We start from the raw sequence: 26,604 nt of genomic DNA, 5'->3' as shown, positions 1-26,604 counted from the left end.
AAAATTTTACGTGATTTAAACGACTTTAAAACACACAATTACATGCCCGAAGAATTAAATCAATTAATTGCGTACCTTTGCGCTTCCAGCGAAATTAAAAACAACATACATGCTAATAAATTTAACCGAATTTAAATCAATTAACATGCTCGCATTTAAACCAAATAACATGCTTGCAACGATTTAATCGATTACACATAATCACATAAAATCATACATACATAAGCATGAAATCATAGTTTAAATTTAAACCCTAAAACGAAACTAGGGTTTCGAGTAATTACCTCTTGACGCGTGAGGTAGGAGCGAACGATACGTCGTGATTACTACGGAAACCAATCCGTAGAATCGGGGCAGCAGCGGTGCGTGGGCAGCAGCGGCGCGTGAGGTCACGGCGGCGCGTGTAGCGTACGCGCGGCTTCTGGGCGGCGCGTGGGGCAGCGTGCGGCTTCGGCTCGTGCGTTGCTCCTCGATTCTTCGATCTACAGTCTTCCTCCTCTCGGATTTCACCTCGTATACTTCGATCTACTAAATCGTGGCACTAGACACGAAGTAGTTAGAATAAAACGGAAAGAAAAATAAAGGAGAAAGAATACCGAACAAAAGCCGGCCGAGGAACGGCCGTTTCCGGCGACGGAGCGGCGACGGCGGTGCGGTGGTGGCCGCGCGGAAGAGAGGGCGAGAGAGAGAGGGTGGCCGCTTAGGGTTAGGGTTTTCTTGTTGTGTGCTAGGGTTATAAATCATGTATTTATAGTCCCTTGCATGAAACCCTAGCGGGCTTAAGTTGGACTGGGCCCAACAGCTTAAGCTCGTTAGTTTCTTTAATCGCTCGTATCTCTCAATTCAATGATCGAAAAATTGTAACGATTACATTTTCCGAGTCATCATAATTTTCTCGTCATTACGAGTGCCATCTCTTATTTTCCAACTTTCCAAAAGTGGAAACCCTAGTTCAGTGGACTTTCTAAATTTGGAAACTTCCCGATTTAGAAAGTTCACTAACACGTTCGCTTATTCTTTTCCTTTTCTTATTCTCATTCATAATTCCAAATTACGAACGTTGGACTCAATCATATTGACTTCCAATTATGCAAAGATAAACTATTTTATCTCTGACCGTTTATTCAAAGATCTCATGTGCACGAGCAGTGTGACCCTCGATGGTTCAGGTGTAAGCTAGCCGTGGGCCCACAACCCTTTGTGGTCAAAACTCGTCCCCTTCGAGTTACGATTAAGATGAAGCTCGTTTCACCTTAATCACCCAACGAATCAAGATTGGCGTCTAGCAACTACGCGTCATGATTCCCTAGATACAAATTAAGTGCCTGCAAGAACCTTCAGATATAGTTAACGTACAGTACGGTCCCTTCGATTCATATGTCCCGATCGAACTAGAGGCATTGGTTCATCGAGACCTCTTTATATGTTCAATAACGGTGCGATCGTTCTAAGTGTTGTAATCCTTACGTGCATGACTTAAAGAATCGAATTCTCTAATCATCACTTAGTCAGCTCTGGCCAGAGACTTAGAATGATTACAAACTTTCAGAACACACAGGACATCCAAGACTATTCTAGCGATCGAATCCCCGACTACAATGCACAGACCTCCCACTAGATTTCGGACTGCACGAACACTGGCCCTTGGGATGGTCCTCGGTGGAACTCAGGGACAGGTCACGATACAGCTGGTCCTCTAGTGAAGTCACGGTGATGTCTAGGTCATAAGGACTAATGGTGTACAACTATACCATAGATATCTCTACTCGATTATTGGGAACCACTTAGAGATTTCTAGGGTGAGGGAGTTCAGTGAACTCGTCAACTTACGAGCACCCACTTATGCATGCCGATATCACAATACCGTTTACTGATGAGATGCAGTACACATACACTAAGTGCTAGTCTTAATGGGAAAGGCCGATATCCTCATTAGTGGCGTAACCCTTCGACTAGGAACACGTTTAACAGTTATAATACTTAAGTAAATATCTCACGATCCTAACGATCAATTACTAGTACTTGTAATAACTGTAAGGACTATATCTATGCTTGTGACAAAGGGACAAAGATATAGAATGCCAATGTGTTTTATCATTAATACGAATAAAGGTTCGTTTATTACAATAATAAATACGAAAGACCACAGCCACAGGTTGGCTTGTTGGTCACCTACTCTAACAATCTCCCACTTGACCTAAAGCCAACTACCCATAAACCGCAATCCCATCGACTCTCGATGTTTCTCATGGACCGATCTTGGTAAAGGCTTCGTGAAGGGGTCTGCAACGTTCTCTTCCGAGGTGACTCGTTCTACCTTAACTTCACCTCTATCAATGATCTCTCGGATCACGTGATACTTCCTCAGAATATGCTTCGACTTCTGATGAGATCGCGGCTCCTTAGCTTGTGCCACGGCTCCGGTGTTATCACAGTACAACGGTACTGGATCACTAGCATCAGGAATGACACCCAACTCTTGGATGAACTTCCTTATCCAAGTCCCTTCCTTTGCAGCTTCGGACGCTGCAATGTATTCCGCTTCGGTAGTGGAATCGGCCGTCGTGCTTTGCTTGGAACTCTTCCGACACACGGCACCACCATTAAGCGTGAATATAAATCCAGAATTCGACTTTGAGTCGTCCACGTCCGATTGAAAACTAGAGTCAGTGAAACCCTCTAATTTCAACTCGGCACCCCCATAGACCAAAAATATATCCTTAGTCCTTCGCAAGTACTTGAGGATATCTTTCACGGCTTTCCAGTGAGCCGGGCCGGGGTTAGACTGATATCTGCTTGTGACACTCACAGCATACGCAATATCGGGTCTCGTACATAGCATGCCATACATTATGCTTCCTATGGCAGAAGCATAGGGCGTCCTTTTCATCTCTTCGATCTCACTAGGTGTTTGGGGACACATAGATTTCGAGAGACGAACCCCATGGGACATTGGCAAGAATCCCTTCTTGGATTCTTCCATGCTAAACCGTTTCATAACGGTGTCTATGTACAGGCTTTGGGATAAGCCAAGCATCTTTCTTGCTCTATCTCTATAGATGCGTATTCCTAATACATAAGATGCTTCTCCCAAATCCTTCATTGAGAAACGTGTGGACAACCATGCTTTCGTTTGCTGTAACATTCCTACGTCATTCCCAATGAGTAGAATGTCATCAACGTAAAGCACTAGAAATATTACTGCCCTCCCACTAACCTTCTTGTATACACAAGGTTCCTCCGGATTCTTCTCAAAATCAAACTCTTTGATAGTTGAGTCGAACCTAATGTTCCAACTACGGGATGCTTGCTTCAATCCATAAATGGATCGCTGGAGCTTGCAAACCTTTTGCTCACTTCCAGAAGATATGAAGCCTTCCGGCTGCGCCATGTAAATTTCTTCCTCAATATCTCCATTAAGGAAGGCGGTCTTCACATCCATTTGCCATATCTCGTAGTCGTACCACGCAGCTATGGCCAGCAAAATCCTAATGGACTTCAGCATCGCGACTGGCGAAAAGGTTTTCTCATAGTCAACGCCTTGCCTTTGAGTGTATCCTTTTGCTACCAATCTAGCTTTATAGGTCGATACCTTTCCATCCACTCCAATTTTCTTCTTATAGATCCACTTGCAGCCTATAGGAACAATTACTTTGGGTGGATCTACCAAGGTCCATACCTTGTTGGAGTACATGGAGTCCATTTCGGATTTCATGGCAGTTAGCCAATGTCCCATGTCCGCATCCGATACGGCCTCATTGTATGTTCTTGGATCTCGTCCAAGATCAACATGATCTTCATCATTTTCGAGGAGGAATAACCTGTCCGGCATTTTCCGAACTCTTTCGGATCTACGTACCGTAGGTTCAGGAGGTATATTAGTGGTTTGTTGTATTGGTTCGATTGCTTGATCTTGTGTTTGAACTTCACTTTGTGGTTCTTGAACTACTTCAAGTTCTATCATGCTGCCCTTTCTATCGGATAGAAACTCCCTTTCCAAAAAGGTGGCATTTCTCGAAACAAACGTCTTTGCTTCTTTGACATAGTAGAACTCGTATCCCATCGAGTCTTCGGGATACCCCACAAAATAGCACAAGTCGGATTTACTATCCAACTTATCTCCCACTAACCGCTTCACATAAGCGGGACAACCCCATATCCTAATATGTTTGTAATTGGGTTTCCGGGAATGCCAAAGTTCATAAGGTGTGGATTTAACTGCTTTGGTGTTAACTCTATTCAGCAAATACGCGGCAGTACGGAGTGCATGACCCCACAAGTATGCCGGTAAGTTTGTGAACCCCATCATTGATCGAACCATATCTAATAAAGTTCGATTCCGACGTTCGGATACTCCATTAAGTTGAGGAGTTCCTGGTGGAGTCCATTGGGACTGTATCCCATTTTCTTTTAGATAGTCAATGAACTCGATGCTCAAGTATTCTCCACCACGATCGGATCGTAGCTTCTTAATACTTCGTCCGAGTTGCTTTTCTACTTCATGTCTAAAATCTTTGAACTTTTCAAATGTTTCAGACTTGTACTTCATCAAGTACACATACCCATACCTTGAATAATCGTCGGTAAAGGTGGCGAAGTAGTTGTATCCACCCTTCGCACTAACACTTAGTGGACCACATACGTCTGTATGGATCAAATCCAAAAGACCCTCGGCTCGTTCCATTACCCCTTTGTAGGGTGACTTGGTCATTTTCCCTTTAAGGCAAGATTCACAAGTTTGTAGTGATTTCACGTCCTCTAAAGAGAACAATCCTTCACTAACAAAATCGTTCATCCTTCTTAAAGAGACATGACCTAATCTAGCGTGCCAAAGTTGTGCGGGGTTTTGATCTATCTCCTTACGTTTTGCTGATATAACGTTAATAGGTATTTCACTTGGATTTAGTTCATATAAGTTGTTTAATAGCCGTCCTTTGCAAATTAAATTCTCATTCTTTTGTATAATGCAAATCGAATTTCCAAAAACAAAAGTAAAACCTTCAATATCTAATACAGGAATAGAAATAAGGTTTCTAATGAGCGACGGAACAAATAAACAATCGTTCAAAACAATAGGAAAACTAGAATCCAAAACATTTAAGTAAATAGTGCCAATGGCTTCAGCAGCAACTCTTGCTCCATTCCCCATCCTTAGGTAGGTCTCACCCGCTCTAAGTCTTCGACTTCTTGTCATTAGCTGCAAATCATTGCACAAATGTGAGCCACAGCCCGTATCCAATACCCAAGAAGAAGAGTTGACAGACAAATTTACGTCAATGAAATACGTACCCTTTTCAGAACCTTTCTGCTTTAGGTAAGCCTTGCAGTTGCGGCGCCAATGTCCTTTCTTTCCACAGTGATGGCAAGCATCATCAACTTGTTTGCTAACCTTTGCTTTGGGGCCCCCACTACCTTCACCCACTTCGAACTTGCTGTTAGGGAAAAGAACTCTTTCCTTTCTCTTCTTTTGGAAAGAACTCTTCTTTCCAGAAGTAGCAGCAACGAGAACAGACTTCTCTTTCTTAATGGTGGACTCGAAGCTGACCAACATGTTCATTAACTCATCCAAGGGAGGATCTAGTTTGTTCATGTTGAAGTTCACTATGAACGATTCATAGGAACTAGGAAGAGACAACAGGATCAAATCCAACGAGAGCTCGGCCGGGAGGGTGACATCAAGATTCACTAGCTTTTCAAGGAGAGTGATCATTTTGAGACAGTGCTCGTGGACCGAAGTCCCTTCGCGCAGTCTCGCTGTGATCAACTCCTTTGTAGCAGCGTACCTTGATGCCCTAATATTCTCACTATACATGCTATCGAGATGAGCCTTTATATCGAAAGCATGCAAGTGAGACTCATATTTCCTCGCAAGCGCGGGCTCCATGGCGGCTATCATATAGCACCTAGCATGGGTGTCATCTTTCTTCCAAACTTCATAAGTTTCCTTTTCAGCATCAGTCGCTGTGGCAGGTATAGTGGCGGGAAGCCTCTCGTTCAAAACGTAGAGACGCCCCTCAACAGTTAGCACAAGCTTAAGACTACGCAACCAATCTAGGTAATTAGGGCCATTGAGTTTATTGTCGAGGATTGACATTATGGGATTCTTAGACATAATTATCTGAGACATATAGAGAAGAGGATTATTAGAGATTCGCGTTAAATGATTGTTACAATTAAATGTTTGGACTTATGTTATTTAATTGTTCTCCCACTAATTTTATCGAGTTCCACTTCCCTCTAGTAGACAAACGAGAAAACTGATTTTTCTTAATGGGCTTTAGGTCCAATAGAAAAATATAACCCGTAGTTAATCTAGCCCGATTATATTTGCCCAAAGGTAGATCACAATCAATCATATCCACAATATGACCCTAAATTAATTTCCCTCACACTTGATAATGACCTAAGTTAATCTCGCGAATATCAAAATCGTCGTGTGTCAAGTCTAACCTACCAATCAAAGATGCTCATAGAACTTGATTATGCCAAACTAATGCAGTCCCTAGTTAATCTAGCCGACCACGTTAATCCAACATAACCCTTTTCTACGGCTACCTTCATCATTATGTCAATTGAATTACATCTTACTCTACCATAGCACTCCCCGCTAACACGGCTTACTGCACTATAGTAAAGGGCTACACATAATCCAACCGTTGGCAGAAGGAAAGAAATAACTCAACAGATTGGGTATTTCTTTATAGCTTGAAATGATTCTTAATTAAAAGAATGAGGGGTTTTGATTAAGTGTTTTATCTCATCAGAAGGTTTTGGATTGGTCTATGTGATTCCTACATCTATGTTCTCTAAAGGTATATGGAAAGCGCATATTGTCCTAAGAGGAACATACGACCTAATTTCATAATTAATTACATTAATTAATTATCGAGTTTTCAAAATAATTATAGAACCTCAACTAGCATAAATCATTCAAATAATGTTGAGGTACTACTAATTAAGTTGAACTTATAATCAATATTATATATGTGTTCTATTAATTGAAATCAATTTAACAATTTAAATTAATTAATTAATCTAACACCTATTTACTAAAATAGATGATCGTCGATCCAATTATCTAATTGGGATTAATTGAAAATAATTTTCCAAAAATTAAAATCAATTTTTTTTAAGTTTAATTTTAGAAATCTGAAATAATTTTTTTTTTTTTTTTTTTTTTATTTTTCAGTGGACCGGTTCGGCTCAACCGGTCTGACCGGTTCGGACCGAATCGGGCCGGTTCTGTCCGGTCCAGCTGACCCAAATCAGTGGGCCGGGTCAGTCGGACCGAGAACCGGTCTGACCGACCCGAATCCACATGGATTCGGTCAACTAGATCGCACACAACCATCGAACCGGCCGGTTCGGCCGGTTCGATCCGAACATTTAAAAACCGACATTTTAAAATAATTTCAGATCCGATTTTCCAATTTTAAACAATTTTAAAACTGGAAAAATTCTAAACAATATTTCAAAAATATTTTAAACTTACGAAAACTCCCAATTACACAATACGACAATCACTACTTTAATAAATCGAACATGCATATTAAAACGAACGCAATTAATTGCGCAACGAGCTCTGATACCACTGTTGGGTTTCGGGCACGCATACGCAGCGGAAAACAAAAATTTTACGTGATTTAAACGACTTTAAAACACACAATTACATGCCCGAAGAATTAAATCAATTAATTGCGTACCTTTGCGCTTCCAGCGAAATTAAAAACAACATACATGCTAATAAATTTAACCGAATTTAAATCAATTAACATGCTCGCATTTAAACCAAATAACATGCTTGCAACGATTTAATCGATTACACATAATCACATAAAATCATACATACATAAGCATGAAATCATAGTTTAAATTTAAACCCTAAAACGAAACTAGGGTTTCGAGTAATTACCTCTTGACGCGTGAGGTAGGAGCGAACGATACGTCGTGATTACTACGGAAACCAATCCGTAGAATCGGGGCAGCAGCGGTGCGTGGGCAGCAGCGGCGCGTGAGGTCACGGCGGCGCGTGTAGCGTACGCGCGGCTTCTGGGCGGCGCGTGGGGCAGCGTGCGGCTTCGGCTCGTGCGTTGCTCCTCGATTCTTCGATCTACAGTCTTCCTCCTCTCGGATTTCACCTCGTATACTTCGATCTACTAAATCGTGGCACTAGACACGAAGTAGTTAGAATAAAACGGAAAGAAAAATAAAGGAGAAAGAATACCGAACAAAAGCCGGCCGAGGAACGGCCGTTTCCGGCGACGGAGCGGCGACGGCGGTGCGGTGGTGGCCGCGCGGAAGAGAGGGCGAGAGAGAGAGGGTGGCCGCTTAGGGTTAGGGTTTTCTTGTTGTGTGCTAGGGTTATAAATCATGTATTTATAGTCCCTTGCATGAAACCCTAGCGGGCTTAAGTTGGACTGGGCCCAACAGCTTAAGCTCGTTAGTTTCTTTAATCGCTCGTATCTCTCAATTCAATGATCGAAAAATTGTAACGATTACATTTTCCGAGTCATCATAATTTTCTCGTCATTACGAGTGCCATCTCTTATTTTCCAACTTTCCAAAAGTGGAAACCCTAGTTCAGTGGACTTTCTAAATTTGGAAACTTCCCGATTTAGAAAGTTCACTAACACGTTCGCTTATTCTTTTCCTTTTCTTATTCTCATTCATAATTCCAAATTACGAACGTTGGACTCAATCATATTGACTTCCAATTATGCAAAGATAAACTATTTTATCTCTGACCGTTTATTCAAAGATCTCATGTGCACGAGCAGTGTGACCCTCGATGGTTCAGGTGTAAGCTAGCCGTGGGCCCACAACCCTTTGTGGTCAAAACTCGTCCCCTTCGAGTTACGATTAAGATGAAGCTCGTTTCACCTTAATCACCCAACGAATCAAGATTGGCGTCTAGCAACTACGCGTCATGATTCCCTAGATACAAATGAAGTGCCTGCAAGAACCTTCAGATATAGTTAACGTACAGTACGGTCCCTTCGATTCATATGTCCCGATCGAACTAGAGGCATTGGTTCATCGAGACCTCTTTATATGTTCAATAACGGTGCGATCGTTCTAAGTGTTGTAATCCTTACGTGCATGACTTAAAGAATCGAATTCTCTAATCATCACTTAGTCAGCTCTGGCCAGAGACTTAGAATGATTACAAACTTTCAGAACACACAGGACATCCAAGACTATTCTAGCGATCGAATCCCCGACTACAATGCACAGACCTCCCACTAGATTTCGGACTGCACGAACACTGGCCCTTGGGATGGTCCTCGGTGGAACTCAGGGACAGGTCACGATACAGTTGGTCCTCTAGTGAAGTCACGGTGATGTCTAGGTCATAAGGACTAATGGTGTACAACTATACCATAGATATCTCTACTCGATTATTGGGAACCACTTAGAGATTTCTAGGGTGAGGGAGTTCAGTGAACTCGTCAACTTACGAGCACCCACTTATGCATGCCGATATCACAATACCGTTTACTGATGAGATGCAGTACACATACACTAAGTGCTAGTCTTAATGGGAAAGGCCGATATCCTCATTAGTGGCGTAACCCTTCGACTAGGAACACGTTTAACAGTTATAATACTTAAGTAAATATCTCACGATCCTAACGATCAATTACTAGTACTTGTAATAACTGTAAGGACTATATCTATGCTTGTGACAAAGGGACAAAGATATAGAATGCCAATGTGTTTTATCATTAATACGAATAAAGGTTCGTTTATTACAATAATAAATACGAAAGACCACAGCCACAGGTTGGCTTGTTGGTCACCTACTCTAACAGGTCTGTGCATTGAAGTCAGGGATTCGATCGCTAGAATAGTCTTGGATGTCCTGTGTGTTCTGAAAGTTTGTAATCATTATAAGTCTCTGGCCAGAGCTGACTAAGTGATGATTAGAGAATTCGATTCTCTAAGTCATGCACGTAAGGATTACAACACTTAGAACGATCGCACCGTCATTGAACATATAAAGAGGTCTCGATGAACCAATGCCTCTAGTTCAATCGGGACATATGAATCGAAGGGACCGTACTGTACGTTAACTATATCTGAAGGTTCTTGCAGGCACTTCATTTGTATCTAGGGAATCATGACGCGTAGTTGCTAGACGCCAATCTTGATTCGTTGGGTGATTAAGGTGAAACGAGCTTCATCTTAATCGTAACTCTATGGGACGAGTTTTGACCACAAAGGGTTGTGGGCCCACGGCTAGCTTACACCTGAACCATCGAGGGTCACACTGCTCGTGCACATGAGATCTTTGAATAAACGGTCAAAGATAAAATAGTTTATCTTTGCATGATTGGAAGTCAATATGATTGAGTCCAACATTCGTAATTTGGAATTACGAATGAGAATAAGAAAAGGAAAAGAATAGGCAAACGTGTTTGTGAACTTTCTAAATCGGGAAATTTCCAAATTTAGAAAGTGCACTGAACTAGGGTTTCCACTTTTGGAAAGTTGGAAAATGAAAGATGGCACTCGTGATGATGAGGATATTATAATGATTCCGAAAATGTAATTGTTGCAATTTTCCGATCATTGAATTGAGAGAGACGAACAAGTAAAGGAACTAACGAGCTTAAGCTGTTGGGCCCGGTCCAACTTAAGCCCGTTAGGGTTTTATGCAAGGGACTATAAATACTTGATTTATAGGCCTTGCACAAACACACAAGACCTAACCCTAACCCTAGCCGTCCACCTCTCTCTCTCGCCCTCTCTGTCCCGCGGCCACCTCCGCCGTTGACGCCGCCGTGTCGCCGGAATCGGCCGTCCGTCGGCCGGTTACTTTGGTAGCCTTCTTTCCTTCTCTTTTCTTCCGTTTTTCTAACTATTACGTGTCTAGTGCCACGTGTTTAGTAGATCGAAGTATACGAGGTGAAATCCGAGAGGAGGAAGACTGTAGATCGAAGAATCGAGGAGCAACGCACGAGCCGAAGCCGCACGCTGCCCCACGCGCCGCCCCGGAAGTCCGCGCGTGAAACTCACGCGCCGCCGTGGACATCTCAACGCCGCTGCCGCTGCACCGCTGCTGCCCCGATTGTACGGATTGGTTTCCGTAGCAATCTCGACTTGCTTTGCACCCCGCCTCACGCTTCAAGAGGTAAACGTACGAACTCGAGGTTCTAGTTTCGTTTAAACGCTATGTATGTGTATTCATGTTTGTTTCGTATGATTTTATGTGATTATGTGTAATCGTATTAAATCATTGCAAGCATGTTATTTGGTTTAAACGCGAGCATGTTGATTGATTTAAATTTGGTTTAACTATTAGCATGTATGTTGTTATTTGTTTTCGCTGGAAGCGCAAAGGTACGCAATTAATTGAATTTAATTTGTCGGGCATGTTCTTATGTGCTTTAAAGTCGTTTAAATCGCATAAAATTTTTGTTTTCCGCTGCGTACACGTGCCCGAAACCCAACATCGTCAACACAAGATAATAGTAAAATAAAAAGAATTATCTCCTTTCATCATCAGGGTTGAAGTATCCGCCTCTTTTAGATCATCGTCAAAGCTCATCTTCATGGGATCAAAAGTTCGTCTTAAATTGTTAAAAACGATCGATTACGAAATAACGGAATAAGGCTCGAAATCCATGTGCTCTCTCTTTTTATAGTTGACAATTAGATGCAATAAGATTCACAATAATATGAAGATAGGCAAGGTGAGGGGTACACTAGGTCGCTCTCTTAAGACGAATTTAACGACTCCTTCTCAAATGAGGTGCAGAAAAGTTCCGATCGTGTCACCTATGGGATACAACAACCCAGTCTATCTCTCTGCTGTAACTTCACCTAAAACTGCAAGTTTAAGTGAAGCAGAAGCTTACACCCGACGTACAACAAAAACTCAAAGTATACGTATATAATATAAAAAAAATGTATTTCTTTTTATCTTCTCTTGTACTCTCTTCTCTCATACTCTTACAAAGCCTCAATACCCCCTTTATATAATATATAATAGGGTAAATTACAACCACCCCCTGAGGTATGGTTAATTTACGAAAAAACCCCTCTTGTTTGGATAATTACATCTACCCACCTCAACTATGATTTTTTTCTTACACCTCCACCCTTATGGTGTCAAATTCAACATAATCATCTAGATTTCGTGTAATGTGCTCTGATCATCTTGTTTCAAAATGTGGAGTTCGAATGAGAAAAAACGGTACAAAAGTGATAATATTCTATATAATCTCAAAGATTCCGCTAAATTTAAAATCACAAGGGTGGACGTGTAAAAAGATTTATAGTTGAGGGGGGTGATTGTAATTACCCAAACAAGAGGGGGGGGGGGGGGGGGGGTTGGGGTTGTAATTTGACCATACCTCAGGGGTGGTTATAATTTAACCTATATAATATGACACCCATAAAACCTCTATTTAATATAGAATCAAAGAAATTTATGGTATTTTATGTAGGTGAATAATGACTTTAAAGGTTTCAAAATAGTGGTCTAAATAACCTCATAAAAGTTGTCAAAGCCAATATTAGATTTTAAATATATTATTTTTTATTAAAATATCCCAACAATTTATATATTTCAATTGTTAAACAAGATCATATTGCATTGTATTGAAACAAATTATCAATATCTCAAATATTTACACGTTTCTCAATATAGGGCTGAAGATATAATATAAGTAATTGGTGACAAAACTTATTAGAACTAAATGACAAGTCTAACTAAACATTTGCTTCACATTCTTTATTAATTTTATTCCCAAATGCCTCTCCACTCACAATTCAAAACTACAGCAGATTGTAAATATACTATGCGTAATATGGGTGTACAAAGGTATTATTTAACATTTTTAATTTTGCATGTAGCATTTTTTTTTACGTAGAATACGTTTCTCCCCCCTTTTTTTCATTACTATAAAAATCTGTTTTTTCGCCTTTTTGCACACAATATTTAAAATTATGAATTTAATTTTTTTTTCATTACTATAAAATTCTATCTTTTTTCCCTTTTTCCACACAATTAAAAATTATGAATTTAAAAATAAAATAAAATCGGTTTAAGTCATCCACAACACTCGTAGGAACCGTAGTAATCATTAATCACCCGCAGACATCTGCAGACATCTTAAAACCCTAACTCTTCCTATGAACCGTAGCTGCCACCGCCAGACACTCGTAGACACTCCAACAAACATCTGTAGACATCAAAAGTCGAAAAATCTTAGATTCGACCCACCAAACACAGATCCGTCCCACCAACCCTAGATCCGCCCCAACACCACTAGCATACCCACCACCGCTATCGCATCCGCCATATCAACCCCCACCATACCCACCACCGTCATGCCGCCATCTCCGCTATCGCCATAACCGTGCCTTTACAACCGCGGCAACCACCGCCTCCCTTGACCATGGAGTGGATAGCGGCGGGAGAGAGTGAGAGAACAAGAGGGCGAAAGAGGGAAATAGAGAGCGAGCGAGAGAGAGAGAGGTAAAGAGAACGAAAGAGAATAAAAAAAAACAAATTTGAGTTGAAGAGATGTAAATAGATGTTATATTTTAGAGCATATAAGGGCAAGTTGAAGATAAAAAATATATTAGGGATGTAACTCATATTATTTTTCAAGCAAAATCCCTTTAATATATGATATATGTTATTTTCATTAAAAAAGACCAAATACTAGGGGCGGCGACTATATGCAGTCGCAAAAATTACTTTGGGGAAGACCAAATCTAATTTTTCACCAAATGAATTATTATAATACCCTTACTAAAATACAAAATTCACAATTACAAAATTCCACAACTTTCTTTGTGCAACACCACACAAGCAAAACCCATTTCATCTTCCTCACAAACCCATTTCACACAAATTCTTCAAAAAAAAAAAAAATCATCTTCTCCAAAAACCCTCAACACCCAAAACCATCAAATCTTACTAAAACATGCAAATGATAACATTATGGAGCCACGTAACATCAATATGGAGAATTCTATAGAAAAAGTAGAAAACAAACTATGAATGAATGTATTGTTATAGTTAGGTGATCGATTTTTAAGTTTTCAAAAAGAAAATACGCACAGTCAAAATTCGACATTTAGATGTTGATTTAGCAAAAAAGCGACATCAACTCTAGATATCCCAAATTTCCCTATGATATTTTCTATCAAAGTGTTTTTTTAGAATTGAAGCTGAAGGATTTTTGTAAATTGTTTTTCATATGATCCGTTGATGAAAGGATCATATCTTTTGAAAAAGTATTCTTTTGTAGAATCATCATTACATAATTGAGTTCTTGTTTGAAGTATATTCAACGAAAAAAAGGTCGTATTACGGTCTTCTCCTCCTCCTCCTTCATCCTTCCTCTATATTCTTCTTCTCTTCCTTTTCAAGCACCCGTGGTTGGGTGGCTGCAATTTTTCGGCGGCGGATGGGCGATGGCAATTCTTCTCGGCTTGTGTTCTTCTCTTCTTCCGCTACAGCATTCCCTCTCTCTCGTTTTTCAATCTCTCCTTTATTTTATTTTTTTAATTTTATTTTTTTTCTTTTTGGTCTTGCAATAATAATTATATCTAATTTGAATGAATAATATTAAAATCAATATTATGGTTATATTTGTAATTTTCAGTGTTGTTTTCAGTAAATTTATTTATATTTGCAGCCAATACTTGGAAAAAAAAAAACGTAAGAAAATAATTCATAGAACGATCAAAACATCGTATTTTTAAGGATCGCTACAGAATCAAAACCCTCTGAAGTTGAACTAGAGAAAGATACATGACTTGTCTAAATCGCCCCACATCCCTCTTCCACCGCTCTGATCACTCTCTCCTTGTGCCGCCGTCGGCTATTACTTCCGGATTTTCTCAAATTCTTCATCAATCTTCGTCTCGGTCTTCCGCTATTCGATCAATTCCTCAAATGTCCTCTCCAGTCCCTTCTCCTACGGTTTCTACAGTTACTATTTCCTACCCTGAACTCAAGGATCCAAGTGCTGATATTTCTGATCAAATTGAGCGCGGATTTGGGCCCAATGGCCTCGGAATTCTATCCATATCAGAGGTATGAAGCAGATTGATTCTTCTTTTTTTTTTTGTCTTCCCCTTTATCTGATTAGTATATTTGTTCGATAATTATTTGGTAACTCTTTTTACACCCTTCTGATGTCGTTTCATTTGTATCCATTCTTAATTTTGTATTGCAAATATATCCCTGTAGACTGTAGTACTATTTGATCACAACTTGTATTAGTATTTTTTTCGAGAAATATGCTATTAATTGTTCTTAGTAATCATTCAAATAGTGTATTATGTGGTGGTGATTCATTTTGTTTGGTGGTTGGTGGAATTGAAAATGCTTTTATCTCACTTGTTCTAATCATTCTTATAAATTTTCATTTCTCTTCAGTAATAAGTAGCTGAGCGTTCATTTTGATCTCAGTCGATAGTGCGTTAATATTATGTTATTTTTCTTATAAATACTGAATTTATTAAGAATTTAGTATTTGCATTTGGTTCTTGTTGTAGGTTCCGGGGTATACTTTACTGCGTCGCAATCTTCTACACCTTGCACCTAGGTACGCCGTCAACGAGTCCAGTCTCGTACGTCATGATTTATATGAATATCATGTAAGTTAATTAGTTTACTTTCCACTTAGATTATGCTGACCTTCTTTGCCACTTTATTACTTTGTCAAATCAGATTGGCAAGTCTTCCGGAAGAGGTGAAGCAGGAGATAGAAGACCCTCATAGTAGGTAAGTCAATTATTTTTTCATCAATCCTTCAAGCACTCCTTACTATTTGCTCTGTATTTACGGGCTTCAGATTTTTTACATGGTGTTTAGTCTGAATTTCGGGTTGTATATGCAGGTACAACATTGGATGGAGTCATGGAAAAGAAAAGCTCGAGTCTGGAAAACTAGGTAACGTTTGTTGGTAACTAAAATAACAAGGAAACAGTCATTCTTCCTGCCTCATAGCATCCAATTGTCCATCATCTTTTCAAAATTTTATATATTTGTTTGTGTTATATTTATTTTATGTGTTTATGTCACATTTAGTGAGCACTCTTTAACATATTGATTTATATCGAACAGATATGTTGAAAGGCTCCTTCTACGCCAATCCTATACACGACGTACCTACAAATGAACTATCACTTGTTAAAAGGTAATAACACCTACACCTACTACCACATTTATGAGCAGTAAACAGATAAATCAAGAGAAGTAAATGATAGATTGTATGATGGACATGGTTTCGCAAATGATTCAGATTTTCCTTCTTCCATCCCTCAGATATTGTTCGGTTCATTTGGTTGTCCACGACTCCACATGCAATTGTTCTGAATCAAAACATCAAAAATGAATTTATCTAATTACCTAATAGACACCTTTTAAAATTCGAATGACTGGAATTGGTCAACATGTGCAGGATAACTTCTCAATCTTTAACAAGGAATCATAAACACTACATACAAACAAAATATGTGTACCTAAATTATTGAATCAATCATTACGTGAATGATTAAAAAATTAAAGATGCATAGATAAATGTCTCTGTCACAGCTCAGTTAAGCATTTTTAATTTGCTTTATTACACAAGGAGGAATTTTCTTTTCGATTCGTTTTTTGTTGAAAAAGTTCAGCTGGATGTTTTTTAGGATGAAGAGCTTAGTCTATTATTTAGTTAATCAGCGATACAGTTTACAACTATGAAGTTTGCCATCATAAGCATCAACCAGCACTCTTCATGTATTTTTTGGTTGTTTTTTTGCCTTTTTGCCAATTAGGTACCCTTCTTACTGTGGACCAAATATATGGCCTCGTGCTGCTCTGCCGGAACTTGAACATGGTATGAACTAAGGCCCTCGCAGCTTTTTTGAAGTCATATAAATGCCTTAATTTTTGTATAAGTGGTCCCTCTGAGTTATTGTACTACCCTTTATTTCCTGAATCTATTTGTGTTGCAAGTATATTCTTGGTCTATATTAGTTTTACTTGGTTTAGGAAGAAACGTTTGCAGCTAGTTCTGGTCTTCTAGTTTGTTGAGTACATGTAATTAATGTGACATTAGTTCATGTGTAACAACTTGTATACTGTAAAATTAGCGAACATAGAAATCAATTCAGTCAGAGAGAGATGGTTTCTGATCTGTTTGCTTACCATTCCTCAGCTGCCCGTCATTCACTGTAAACTGGAGCTAATGTTTTGATTTCTAACACCTCTTCTCACCTTATTTGATGAATTTCGTTGTTCTTAATGTGTTCGACATTGCTCGCTTTACTTGTCATCATCTCAACTGGTTTTAAAACTTATCAAGTTCAATTTTATCAGTTTAGTATTATGTGACTTGTTCTTCTTCCCCACTTCAACTTTTGGTGTCAGTATCTGAGTACAAATTACTGTTGTAACAATGATTCAGTTAGGCAATCAGTAGGTCTTCCCTCCATTATTATGTGCAGTTCTCTTTGCTACGGATACACAACTTATTTTCTTTTTCGTCCTCCCTTCACTGTGTAGCTTTTAAAGCTCTTGGAAAGTTGATTCTGGAAGTTGGGTTGCTATTGGCATATCACTGTGATCGTTATGGTAAGTTCTATGTCTGAAGATCGGTATTCTTTTGATATTTTTCAAATGAATTCTCTGCTGCCAACAAACAGTTATTTGAGACCAGTCAGCTCTCCATCAATACAATGTTTTAGCTGTTGACCTGGTCTGTATGCAGAGTGCTGCATGATACATTTAAAAAGTCGTGCAATATATTAATCATAATTCAAATAGGTTACTTTTGATACTGAAGTAAAATATCTTCAGTATATACATATATGCATGTATGATAAACATTGACATCAATGTGCTTTTACAAAAGTATGTTGGCAAGCGATCAACATAATATGGTTACCTAAGAAGAGAAAATTATTACCTGAGTTCCCATGTTGGCGGAGCTTTTTGCTGTCCAAAGGCATGTCTTTTGTACTATTGTTTTACTACTGTAGTTTCGGGTTTTGATCCGTCATACTAATTTATTTCTTCTTCATTTGAACTTATGTAGTATCAAATGGGTTCAAGATGCACGAAGATGGAAGTTTACAACAAGTACTTCTTCGATCTCGATGTCACAAAGGCCGTCTTCTTTACTATTTTCCTGCACATCAGTGGTACTCTATTTTCCTTTTCAACTATTATGACCAAGCATTTCTTAGGGGCATAATATCACCAAGCTTCAGTTCTTCTATACATATAATACTGCCCACTGAAGAGACAGTGATATCTCTCTCTTAACTGCAAACTGACGCTTAGATTTTCTGGTGTCTTTATTGAATATAGATTTTGCAGGTATATAGATGAAATAATAGAATATATGATTTAAAGTGTAATGTACTTGCATATATAATTGAAGATGCCTATAAAATGCATTCCAAGAATAAGTAGGAGAGTTTACAGATGAAAACAATTGGATGAGTTCAGTAAATTAATATGCAGAGAGCCCTTGCTTATAAAGTGGTACAAATAAAATTTAATTGGTAATGGACTTACAAATTGGCTTGTCGATTATGCACATTATTCGAAGAACAGTTATCACTACCCTTAGCCTAGCCTTTCTCATAGTGGGATTTGGTAAGAGTTGAGGGTTCAAATCCCTTTCTTTACGTGTGTTGTAAGACACATTATAAGGCCAATATTTACAAAAAAGAAAAAGAAAAACATTGTCATGACAGTTTATAAATATCTTAGAGCCTTTTGAAGTTGTTGGATGTAAACATTAGGTCGGTCAGACGGTCTTGATACTGCGTGTGGAAAACTATGTCCATGTGCGGAGATTATGAAATCCTCTTTTGCAGAATTGTAAGGCATATTGGGAGAATAAGGGAAAAAAATGTGTTTATAGTGAAGTTGCGCAAGTCGCCCCTTGTTGCAGAAGTGGTTATAGGACCTCAGGCGTTAGAAGTCATACTAAAACCAATTGGTGGTAGGAAAAGGCGCATACCTTAGACTTATTAATTAAACAACACCGAAGGAAATATCAGGCTGTGTATGTGATAAATGAATTAGCTTTCCCGAGTTTTTGGTACTATGTCATATTTTACAAGATTGCCTGGTTTACCATATTCAAGTATCTTATAGGATTAATAGGTGTCTATGCAGGTTTGACAACCACCCACCCCAGTTTCTTTAAATAGATACAGGATACATCATTAGACATTTGTAAAGCATCATGTACATTCCTTAGGATATCCGCCCTTGAAAGATGAGAAGTGAAAGCACACAGTTAACAAAAATTTTTTAAGAAATAAATTTAGTCATGTGATGGGTTTATTATTTTTTCTTTTGACTTTTCATTCTCGTGGCTAGACAGATTTCTCAGAATGACCTTAGAAGGATTAGGGTTATTTGCATGAGATAAAGCAAAATGTTATTTGAGGTTCCCATAATCAAATTAACATTATTGAATGGACTTTCCTTGCAGTACTTCCACTGACGATAGAGAGTCTATGTCGTCATGGTGTGGATGGCATACAGATCATGGTTCTCTTACAGGTGAACAAATTTTAACTCTTGAATCACAAATACGCTTATACGAGATATGAGTTATGACATGCATGCTTGCTAGTTAATAAATAATAATGGTAAAAATGACAATCGTGTGAACATGGAATGAAGAAAAATATGAATTTTGGTTAACATTATCCTCATTACTCTAGTAGCGGAAAGTGGCCAGTTTTTTTCTAATTTATTTTACGTGTGAAATTATACACAATCTGATTTGAGGTATTGACTCACACCATAACTGCACTTCAATGATACGAATGTTTAGAAAAAAAATTGATTCGAAATCCTTAGGATGCATATCCAACCCCTTGCGTGGCCCCGAAATCACTTGAATTCCAAGCATTTCTCCTCTATAGTTGATACACACGTCAAATTCCATTGTGTCCTTTTTATACTAGAAGCTGAATTTATCTAATAATTTGTAAAAAAATCTCAAATTCCTATGTATTATTTTAGCTTGAAGATAATAATACCTAGGAATATAAATACTTTGAATACATTGAAGTGTTGAACATTTTGTATACTTCAGAGGTTTTGTACGAATTGGGAGAAAAAACTATAGGCAGGAGAGCAGTTTGTAAATTTCAGCCACAATTAGGAATATAAATACTCTTTCTTGTCCGTCCATTAGGGTGCTGTGGAATGTTTCCTTCTAGGTTAAGTATTTCATATCTTGTCAAAATATTTCCCTTTTTGTTCTGGGCCTCTCTTGTTGTAAAAGTGTTTCCTATTAATATATATAACCCCTAATTTCATATATGCCTAGGATATCTCGTACCCTTTTCATATCTGAGCCTAACCTTGGGTGGTTTGGAAGTTATATTTAGGTGCTACCTTCCGTAGGACCATGCATCTTTAAGAATCAATAATGTTTCATTTGTTCTTACATTTTAACAATTTTAAACATCATAGTGTCAAAATATCTTAACGCTTGATTGTTAGAATGACTAGCTTGACTTTAATTTTTTTTTTTGTTAGGATAAACATTTCCAACCTTAGAATGACAACCTTGACTTTAATTAACACAAATACTACTGATATTCCCTAACTAAACAAAATAAGGTTGGAAATGTTTATTCTTTGCCGACATATAGGATTCTGCTACTTAAGTATGTAATCCTCTAAATTCGACATACTAAACAAAGTTGTAACTTGATCCTGTATTACTTAACTTGATCTTTGGCCTAATTACACTCTATGTGAAGACAATTAGTAAAATATTGATAGAAAATGCTTAGAACAGATTGTTTCATGAATGTATATGCGGACTATATGAGGCAATTCTTAAATCTATTGTTTCTAAAACTACTAAGGATATGAAAGAATACTCAGAACTTGTTATTTGATGTAAGTATATGTGGACTATGTGATCATGGTTATTTAGTACTCCTGCTGCCGCCTCAAAAAAATCTAAAAGTTCTTGGTTTGAGTTCAATGCATCTCTCTTTGATTTTTCAGACAAGCAAGTCTTCTGGTTACTAGAAAACATAAATTCCTTCTAACACTTTTGTCTATTTCCTGTATTGTCTGGTTTGTGATTATTGACGCTCGAGTCGAATATGCAGGTCTTACTTGTGGCATGTTCACAAGAGATGGTATGGAATTACCTTGCCCCGACAGTGCTGCTGGCCTTTATGTAAAAACGCGTTCAGGTCAAATAGTCAAAGTACATATCCTTATGCTCATGATCATAGTAGGTAGGGATTGCTGTTTGTGCATACTAAATGGAATAAAATTATATACATGATTTACTCATGTCATTGAATATAGTGAATTGATGTTGAAATGCAAATCACACGATGTATATGAAAGAGCAAACAAGGAGATAAATAAAGTGCTGAGGGAAATCTTGTTGAAAGTTATCATGGTTTAGATGTTTGATTTCTGAGCTATTATAGCTCATTTTTTTGTTTGTGATGTCTACCCTTTGCTTTCGCATGGTCATTTAATTTCCAGTCATTCAAACTCTGACATTGCCTTCATCATAATTACAATATGCACATTTACGTAATGTTGTGAATTTACTTCAAATTCTTTGATTTGCACCAAATTGGTTGATTTCCCAGATTATTATAGGAATAATATAACAGTATATGTTGAAATTACTATATTCGGGTTATTTCATTTTATGTAAGGACAAAGCTCGACACGTGACTTGTGTTTCTGGGCCTCTTTCTTGAAAAAATTTGGCAATCTTTCGAGTGTTTTGTGAAGGGTGATAGAACCACCATTCATTCCCACCGACCAATAAAAAAAATTCTATTTATCTTTCTTCCTATTGCTCACTCATGTGAGCGGCAAGAAATATATGTATCCAGGTAGTAAATATTCCAAACAATGGTCTCTTTCCATCAGAAAGAATTTGGAATTTGGAATAGTGAGTTCAGTCGCATTTAAGTATGCCTGAACAATTTGGAATTTTTTTTAGCTTGCTTGACTATGTTAAAAAAAAAAAAAAAATATATATATATATATATATATATATATATATATATATATATATATATTTATTTATCATGTCTTGGGTTTTATAGTCCTTACATCAGACATTTTCCTTGCCTTTGTTGCCATAGGTTATATATGGGGAAGATGAAATAGCATATCAAATCGGTGAAACAACCGAGATACTTTCAAGAGGTCAGCTCTGTGCAACACCACATTGCGTCCAGGTATTTTGGCTATTTAATCTCTTATTTTTTTGTGGCACCATAATGAAATTTATAATGGGTAAATTACACCTATATTACTGAGTATAAGCTTATTACCTACAGTTGCACTGTTAAACGGTCAATGTAAGGGTTTCGCCCCTCTATCAGCTCCAAATCTATGAATATATACTTCACCCAGTTATACTCTACCTGTCGAAGTTGGTATGAAGTTTGTTCTAATGTATTAACTACTTTCAGTTAATGTAGGAAAGTAGATGCAAATATGCAATTGCATATTTATATCCATTATAATACATATGGAATAACAGAAAACTAGGACACATGAGTGAAAGTCTTTGCTTTTGTTGAACTACATTCATCCAGATAATTTTGAAGTCTCAATGTAATAAATTTCTATTTATTTCAAGTTTTCTACCCTTTTTCAGCAATCATGCGCATTCGCATAACTCATCTCACTTAGCCTAGCTAAATTGCAAGAGTGAAGAGTCCAAGTGATGATATTCTGGACATATTAATGTACTATATTTTAATATATGATTAACATTTACCAATATTTATTTGCTCAATTGTACTTGATGACAGTACCTTATAAAACAATTTGGCAGCGCTGCTTTGAACCTATTAAATATATAATTCACCCTTTTGACAAGTGCTAGCCCCCCCCCCCCCCCCCCCCCCCCCCCCCCCCCCCCCCCCAGTGGTAAAATAATTCCTGCATCTGACTATACTGGACAAATTCTTATTCTTTAAGCCACATAGTTTTTTGTTATGTCCGTTTCATTTCTAACTACCAGATATTATTGCTCAAGAATTAAAATTTTCTCGATTTTTTTCCTATTTCTTTATTATTTAGGCACCAAAAGGGGAGGCAGCATCTGGTGTTGAACGTTCAACATTTGCATTATTTATGCAGCCTGACTGGTACGCTGACTCGCAATCTCTGTGCATATCTATGAAACTTAACTATGTATTTAGTTCACTAAAGGTTCTCTTTGTAAACTCGCTGTTAAACTTCGTTAACGAGTCAGACATTTCGTAATCCTAGATATGCAGTCATACTCGGGATAGAATCCTTAAATAGTTCATAATACAATGTAGCAAGCAAAACGTGTGGTTTGCTGTAAGTTCCATCCGAGTCAAATTTCTCGGACTCATTTCCACAGGAAGGAGCAAATGTAATTTGCCTAATTGGGCTAGTCACTCTGTCTAGACTAATGAAGATTTGATTGATGGGCGAATGACAAAAAGGCCCATCAAATGGGACTTAAATGCATTTTAGTCCACAAAAAAAACAGTCTCTCAATTAAACCCATCCCCATGTCTTTAGTCTAAAATACCCTCCATAATATAATTCTTATCAATCCCACCCATTATGCTCTAACTTCCTTAATATTGCACATTGACCCCGGATTTAAACAAATATATCACATTAACCCCCAAAATTTTTTTTTCCAGAAAATAATTTTTTTTCTGAATTTTTTTTCCGGCAAGATTCCGGCGTTGACTTTTTTTTTTGAAAACTTTTTTTTTCCTGAAATTTTTTTCCGGCCGGTCAACCACCGTTGACCGCCGGTCTCCGGCGTTGACTTTTTTTATTTTTTTATTTTTTCTTTCTTAGAAAAAAATATTTTAATTAATATTACTATCTTGATTACTAAAATACTGTCTCAGACAGGAATATTACTGTTTGGGACAGTAATATTATGAATATTATTTTCCCGAACAGTAATATTATTAATATTATTGTCTAAGACAGTTTAATTACTGTTGGAGACAGTAATTTAGCAGCCAAGGCAATAATATTAATTAAAATAATTTTTTTTAAGAAAAAAAAAAAGTCAATTAACAATTAAATTACTGTCTCTGACAAATAACTGCTGTAGACAGTAATTTAGCAAGGAATACAGTAATATTAATTAAAAATATTTTTTTTAAGAATAAAAAAATCAATTAACAGTTAAATTACTGTCTCCGACAGTTAAATAACTGCTGGAGACAGTAATTTAGCAACGAATACAGTAATATTAATTAAAATATTTTTCAAAAAAATCAATTAACAGTTAAATTATTGTCTCCTACAGTTAAATAACTGCTGGAGACAGTAATTTAGTAGCAAAGACAATAATATTAATTAAAATATTTTTGAAGAAAAAAAAAAGTCAATTTACAGTTAAATTACTGTCTCCGACAGTTAAACAACTGCCGGAGACAGTAGTTTAGCAGCCAAGACAATAATATTAATTAAAATATTTTTTTTTAAGAAAAAACAAAATTATATATAAAAAAAAGTCAACGCTGGAGACCGAAAAAAAATTCTGGGGAAAAAAAGTTTTTCAAAAAAAAAAAAAAAAAAAAAAGAAGTCAACGGCGGCGACCGGCGGTCTCCGGTGGTGGCGGGTCAAAATTGGGGTCTAAATTGAAATTAGGGTTAAAATTGGTTAATTGATGAAATTGGGCTAAATTGGGGTGTAAATCATGAAATTGGAGTTGAATTGGGTTTCAATGAATTGGGTTTCAATGAATTGGGGGTAATTTTGGTATATATATAAAGGGATTTTCCTTATTTGCAAATAAGTTTGAATTGGCTGGATTTATTTGAAAGACAAAAAAGTTAGATGTCCCTCTTTTAATTAAGTGCCCTTGTCATGGGCCTATTTGCCATTTAACCTTGATTGGTAAGAAACAATTTTCTTGTCTTATAAAATCAAACCATATAAAAGAAAAGAAAAAAAGTAAGACGGAAATTTGAAGCCCTTTTCATTTAGAGTTTGTTTTTCTCTTAGGAGGGAGGTATCATCACTTTATCAGGATCATGCGTCTATGTGACCCTCACGATGTATAACTCTGTGCTAGAAAGTAGTTGTTGCAAGCAGTTTGCGTAATCTACACACCATGCATCCCTTATTGAACCTTTTCAGCTTTAAACATGTGTCAGTGTGTTCTGCCAAAGATGGTTCTAGGTTTGAGTCATGTTATAATGTTTTTTCTAGTATTCAATACTTATTGTTAATTTCATTTTGTTCATTACTTGATGATTGGGAATGACTAATACCATAGGCAGCAAAAAGAATTGACTAATACCACATATTTGAGAATAGGGATTCCCATGGGAATAGCTATTCCTACTATTAAATCATACCAATCACGAGTTTGCCTACACTTGAGAATGATTATTCAATTTCCATCTCATGCGCATACCATTCATGCCGTTAATGGTTTATACTTGGAATCATAAAATTGCAGTGTACTGTACTTTCACACATCAGCACTCAGTATGCAACTATACGACAAGATCTTTATTTATGATGTTTGTTTAATCTTTGCTCTGACTTTTAGTTTTAGTTTCTTAATTAATGTTAGCTCTTATTATGATGGTGTTCTGATCAATGATTTTTATGTTTAGGGATGAAAAGCTTATTTTTCCAGAGCTAATAAATATTCACGAGGTGAGTCTTTTGAGTTTCTGTTACTTTGACAAATAAGACTGTCACAGTAATTGCTCAACAAAGTCGCTAAAAGGTATTGAGAAAGGGTAAAAGGACTCGGAACCGAAACTATGGCGTTAAAAACTGAAGTAACGCTGATATTCCATTATCCTTTAGTTTATCACTAAGTATGTTTCCTTGTTGATTTCTTGCAGTTTATCACGCCTAATGGATCAATTTCTTTTGGAGATTATACAGAAAAAGTTCTGGACAAGTATTATGACCTCAATGCATGAAACCTTAAGCACAATAGTTAAAATGTTCGACCCAAAGCTGGAGGTTCTGTACATTTTTTTTTCGTACTTGCAAACTGTTCGAAGACATCTTGTAATTAACTATTGAAAATCTTCTTCGATATTAATGGTGGAATCACCTGATAGATTGGATTTCATTTTTCTCAGCCTCCCAATAAGCTGCATGAACTGGTTTCATTCTGCTAGTGTTTGTCCCCATAATTGCAATTTCACGAATTATCTGATGATCCTCTTTCATTTTATTGTGTGCTCAAAATTTTGTTCTATGTCAATCTTCTTTGCTGAATGGTCGTCTGTGATGGACATCATAGATATGAACTACCGGTCTTTAAGTTTGCTTTCTTCCTCGACATTTGTTCTTTTGACGCCTTTCTATTGAGAGGCCGAATTTGAGTAGATGAATGATCAATACTATCAGCTAATGGGGTTGCATCACCATCGATGTTGACAAATGAATCCCTTCTTTGAGTTGTCGATGTAATATAACTCATGCCGTTTTCTCTCGTTTTGAAGAAGTTCGAAGCGATGCTCTAGTCGGAAAAGCCTTTCCATAATCTGCAACATATAGTTATTTTGCTTCAATCAACTATAAAATAAATAAGGTGGAAAATAAGTAAATAGTATGAATAATAAATTATAATATAATA

At 37.4% G+C, this 26,604-nt stretch overlaps 1 protein-coding gene across 4 annotated transcripts; it reads left to right on the top strand.

Annotated features, from left to right (window-relative positions):
- The first annotated feature begins 14,681 nt into the window (after positions 1-14,681).
- Positions 14,682-26,098, top strand: LOC105966455 (2-oxoglutarate (2OG) and Fe(II)-dependent oxygenase superfamily protein). Of its 4 annotated transcripts, none has more exons than XM_088823834.1 (14): positions 14,682-15,058; positions 15,523-15,572; positions 15,698-15,751; positions 15,867-15,919; positions 16,094-16,166; positions 16,789-16,850; positions 17,519-17,587; positions 18,051-18,156; positions 19,467-19,537; positions 21,115-21,215; positions 22,123-22,218; positions 23,072-23,139; positions 25,622-25,737; positions 25,859-26,098. In XM_088823834.1, the coding sequence occupies exons 1-13, from the start codon at positions 14,774-14,776 to the stop codon at positions 25,698-25,700; spliced, it is 1,167 nt and encodes a 388-aa protein (XP_088679960.1). In that variant the 5' UTR covers positions 14,682-14,773; the 3' UTR covers positions 25,701-25,737; positions 25,859-26,098. The 4 variants fall into 4 exon arrangements, 3 of the variants coding, with proteins under 3 accessions (XP_088679960.1, XP_012846463.2, XP_088679961.1); XM_012991009.2 differs by having other exon boundaries at positions 14,684-15,058; positions 25,622-25,664; XR_001173562.2 differs by having other exon boundaries at positions 14,685-15,058; positions 21,115-21,246; positions 25,622-25,664.
- The last annotated feature ends 506 nt before the right edge of the window (positions 26,099-26,604 follow it).

This window comes from Erythranthe guttata, chromosome 10, assembly GCF_056151865.1.
Source record: "Erythranthe guttata isolate IM_541 chromosome 10, IM_541, whole genome shotgun sequence".
NCBI lineage: Eukaryota > Viridiplantae > Streptophyta > Magnoliopsida > Lamiales > Phrymaceae > Erythranthe > Erythranthe guttata.
The sequence above is the reverse complement of the archived record's forward strand: the minus strand, read 5'-3'. Positions and strand labels throughout refer to the sequence as shown.

Excerpts from the sequence above, each read along its gene's own strand:
- LOC105966455 (XM_012991009.2), top strand. The coding sequence starts at position 14,774 with ATGACTTGTCTAAATCGCCCCACATCCCTCTTCCACCGCTCTGATCAC. Across the intron at positions 15,573-15,697 it reads CTTCTACACCTTGCACCTAG|ATTGGCAAGTCTTCCGGAAG; the intron begins GTACGCCGTCAA and ends TTGTCAAATCAG. Across the intron at positions 23,140-25,621 it reads TTATTTATGCAGCCTGACTG|GGATGAAAAGCTTATTTTTC; the intron begins GTACGCTGACTC and ends TTTTATGTTTAG.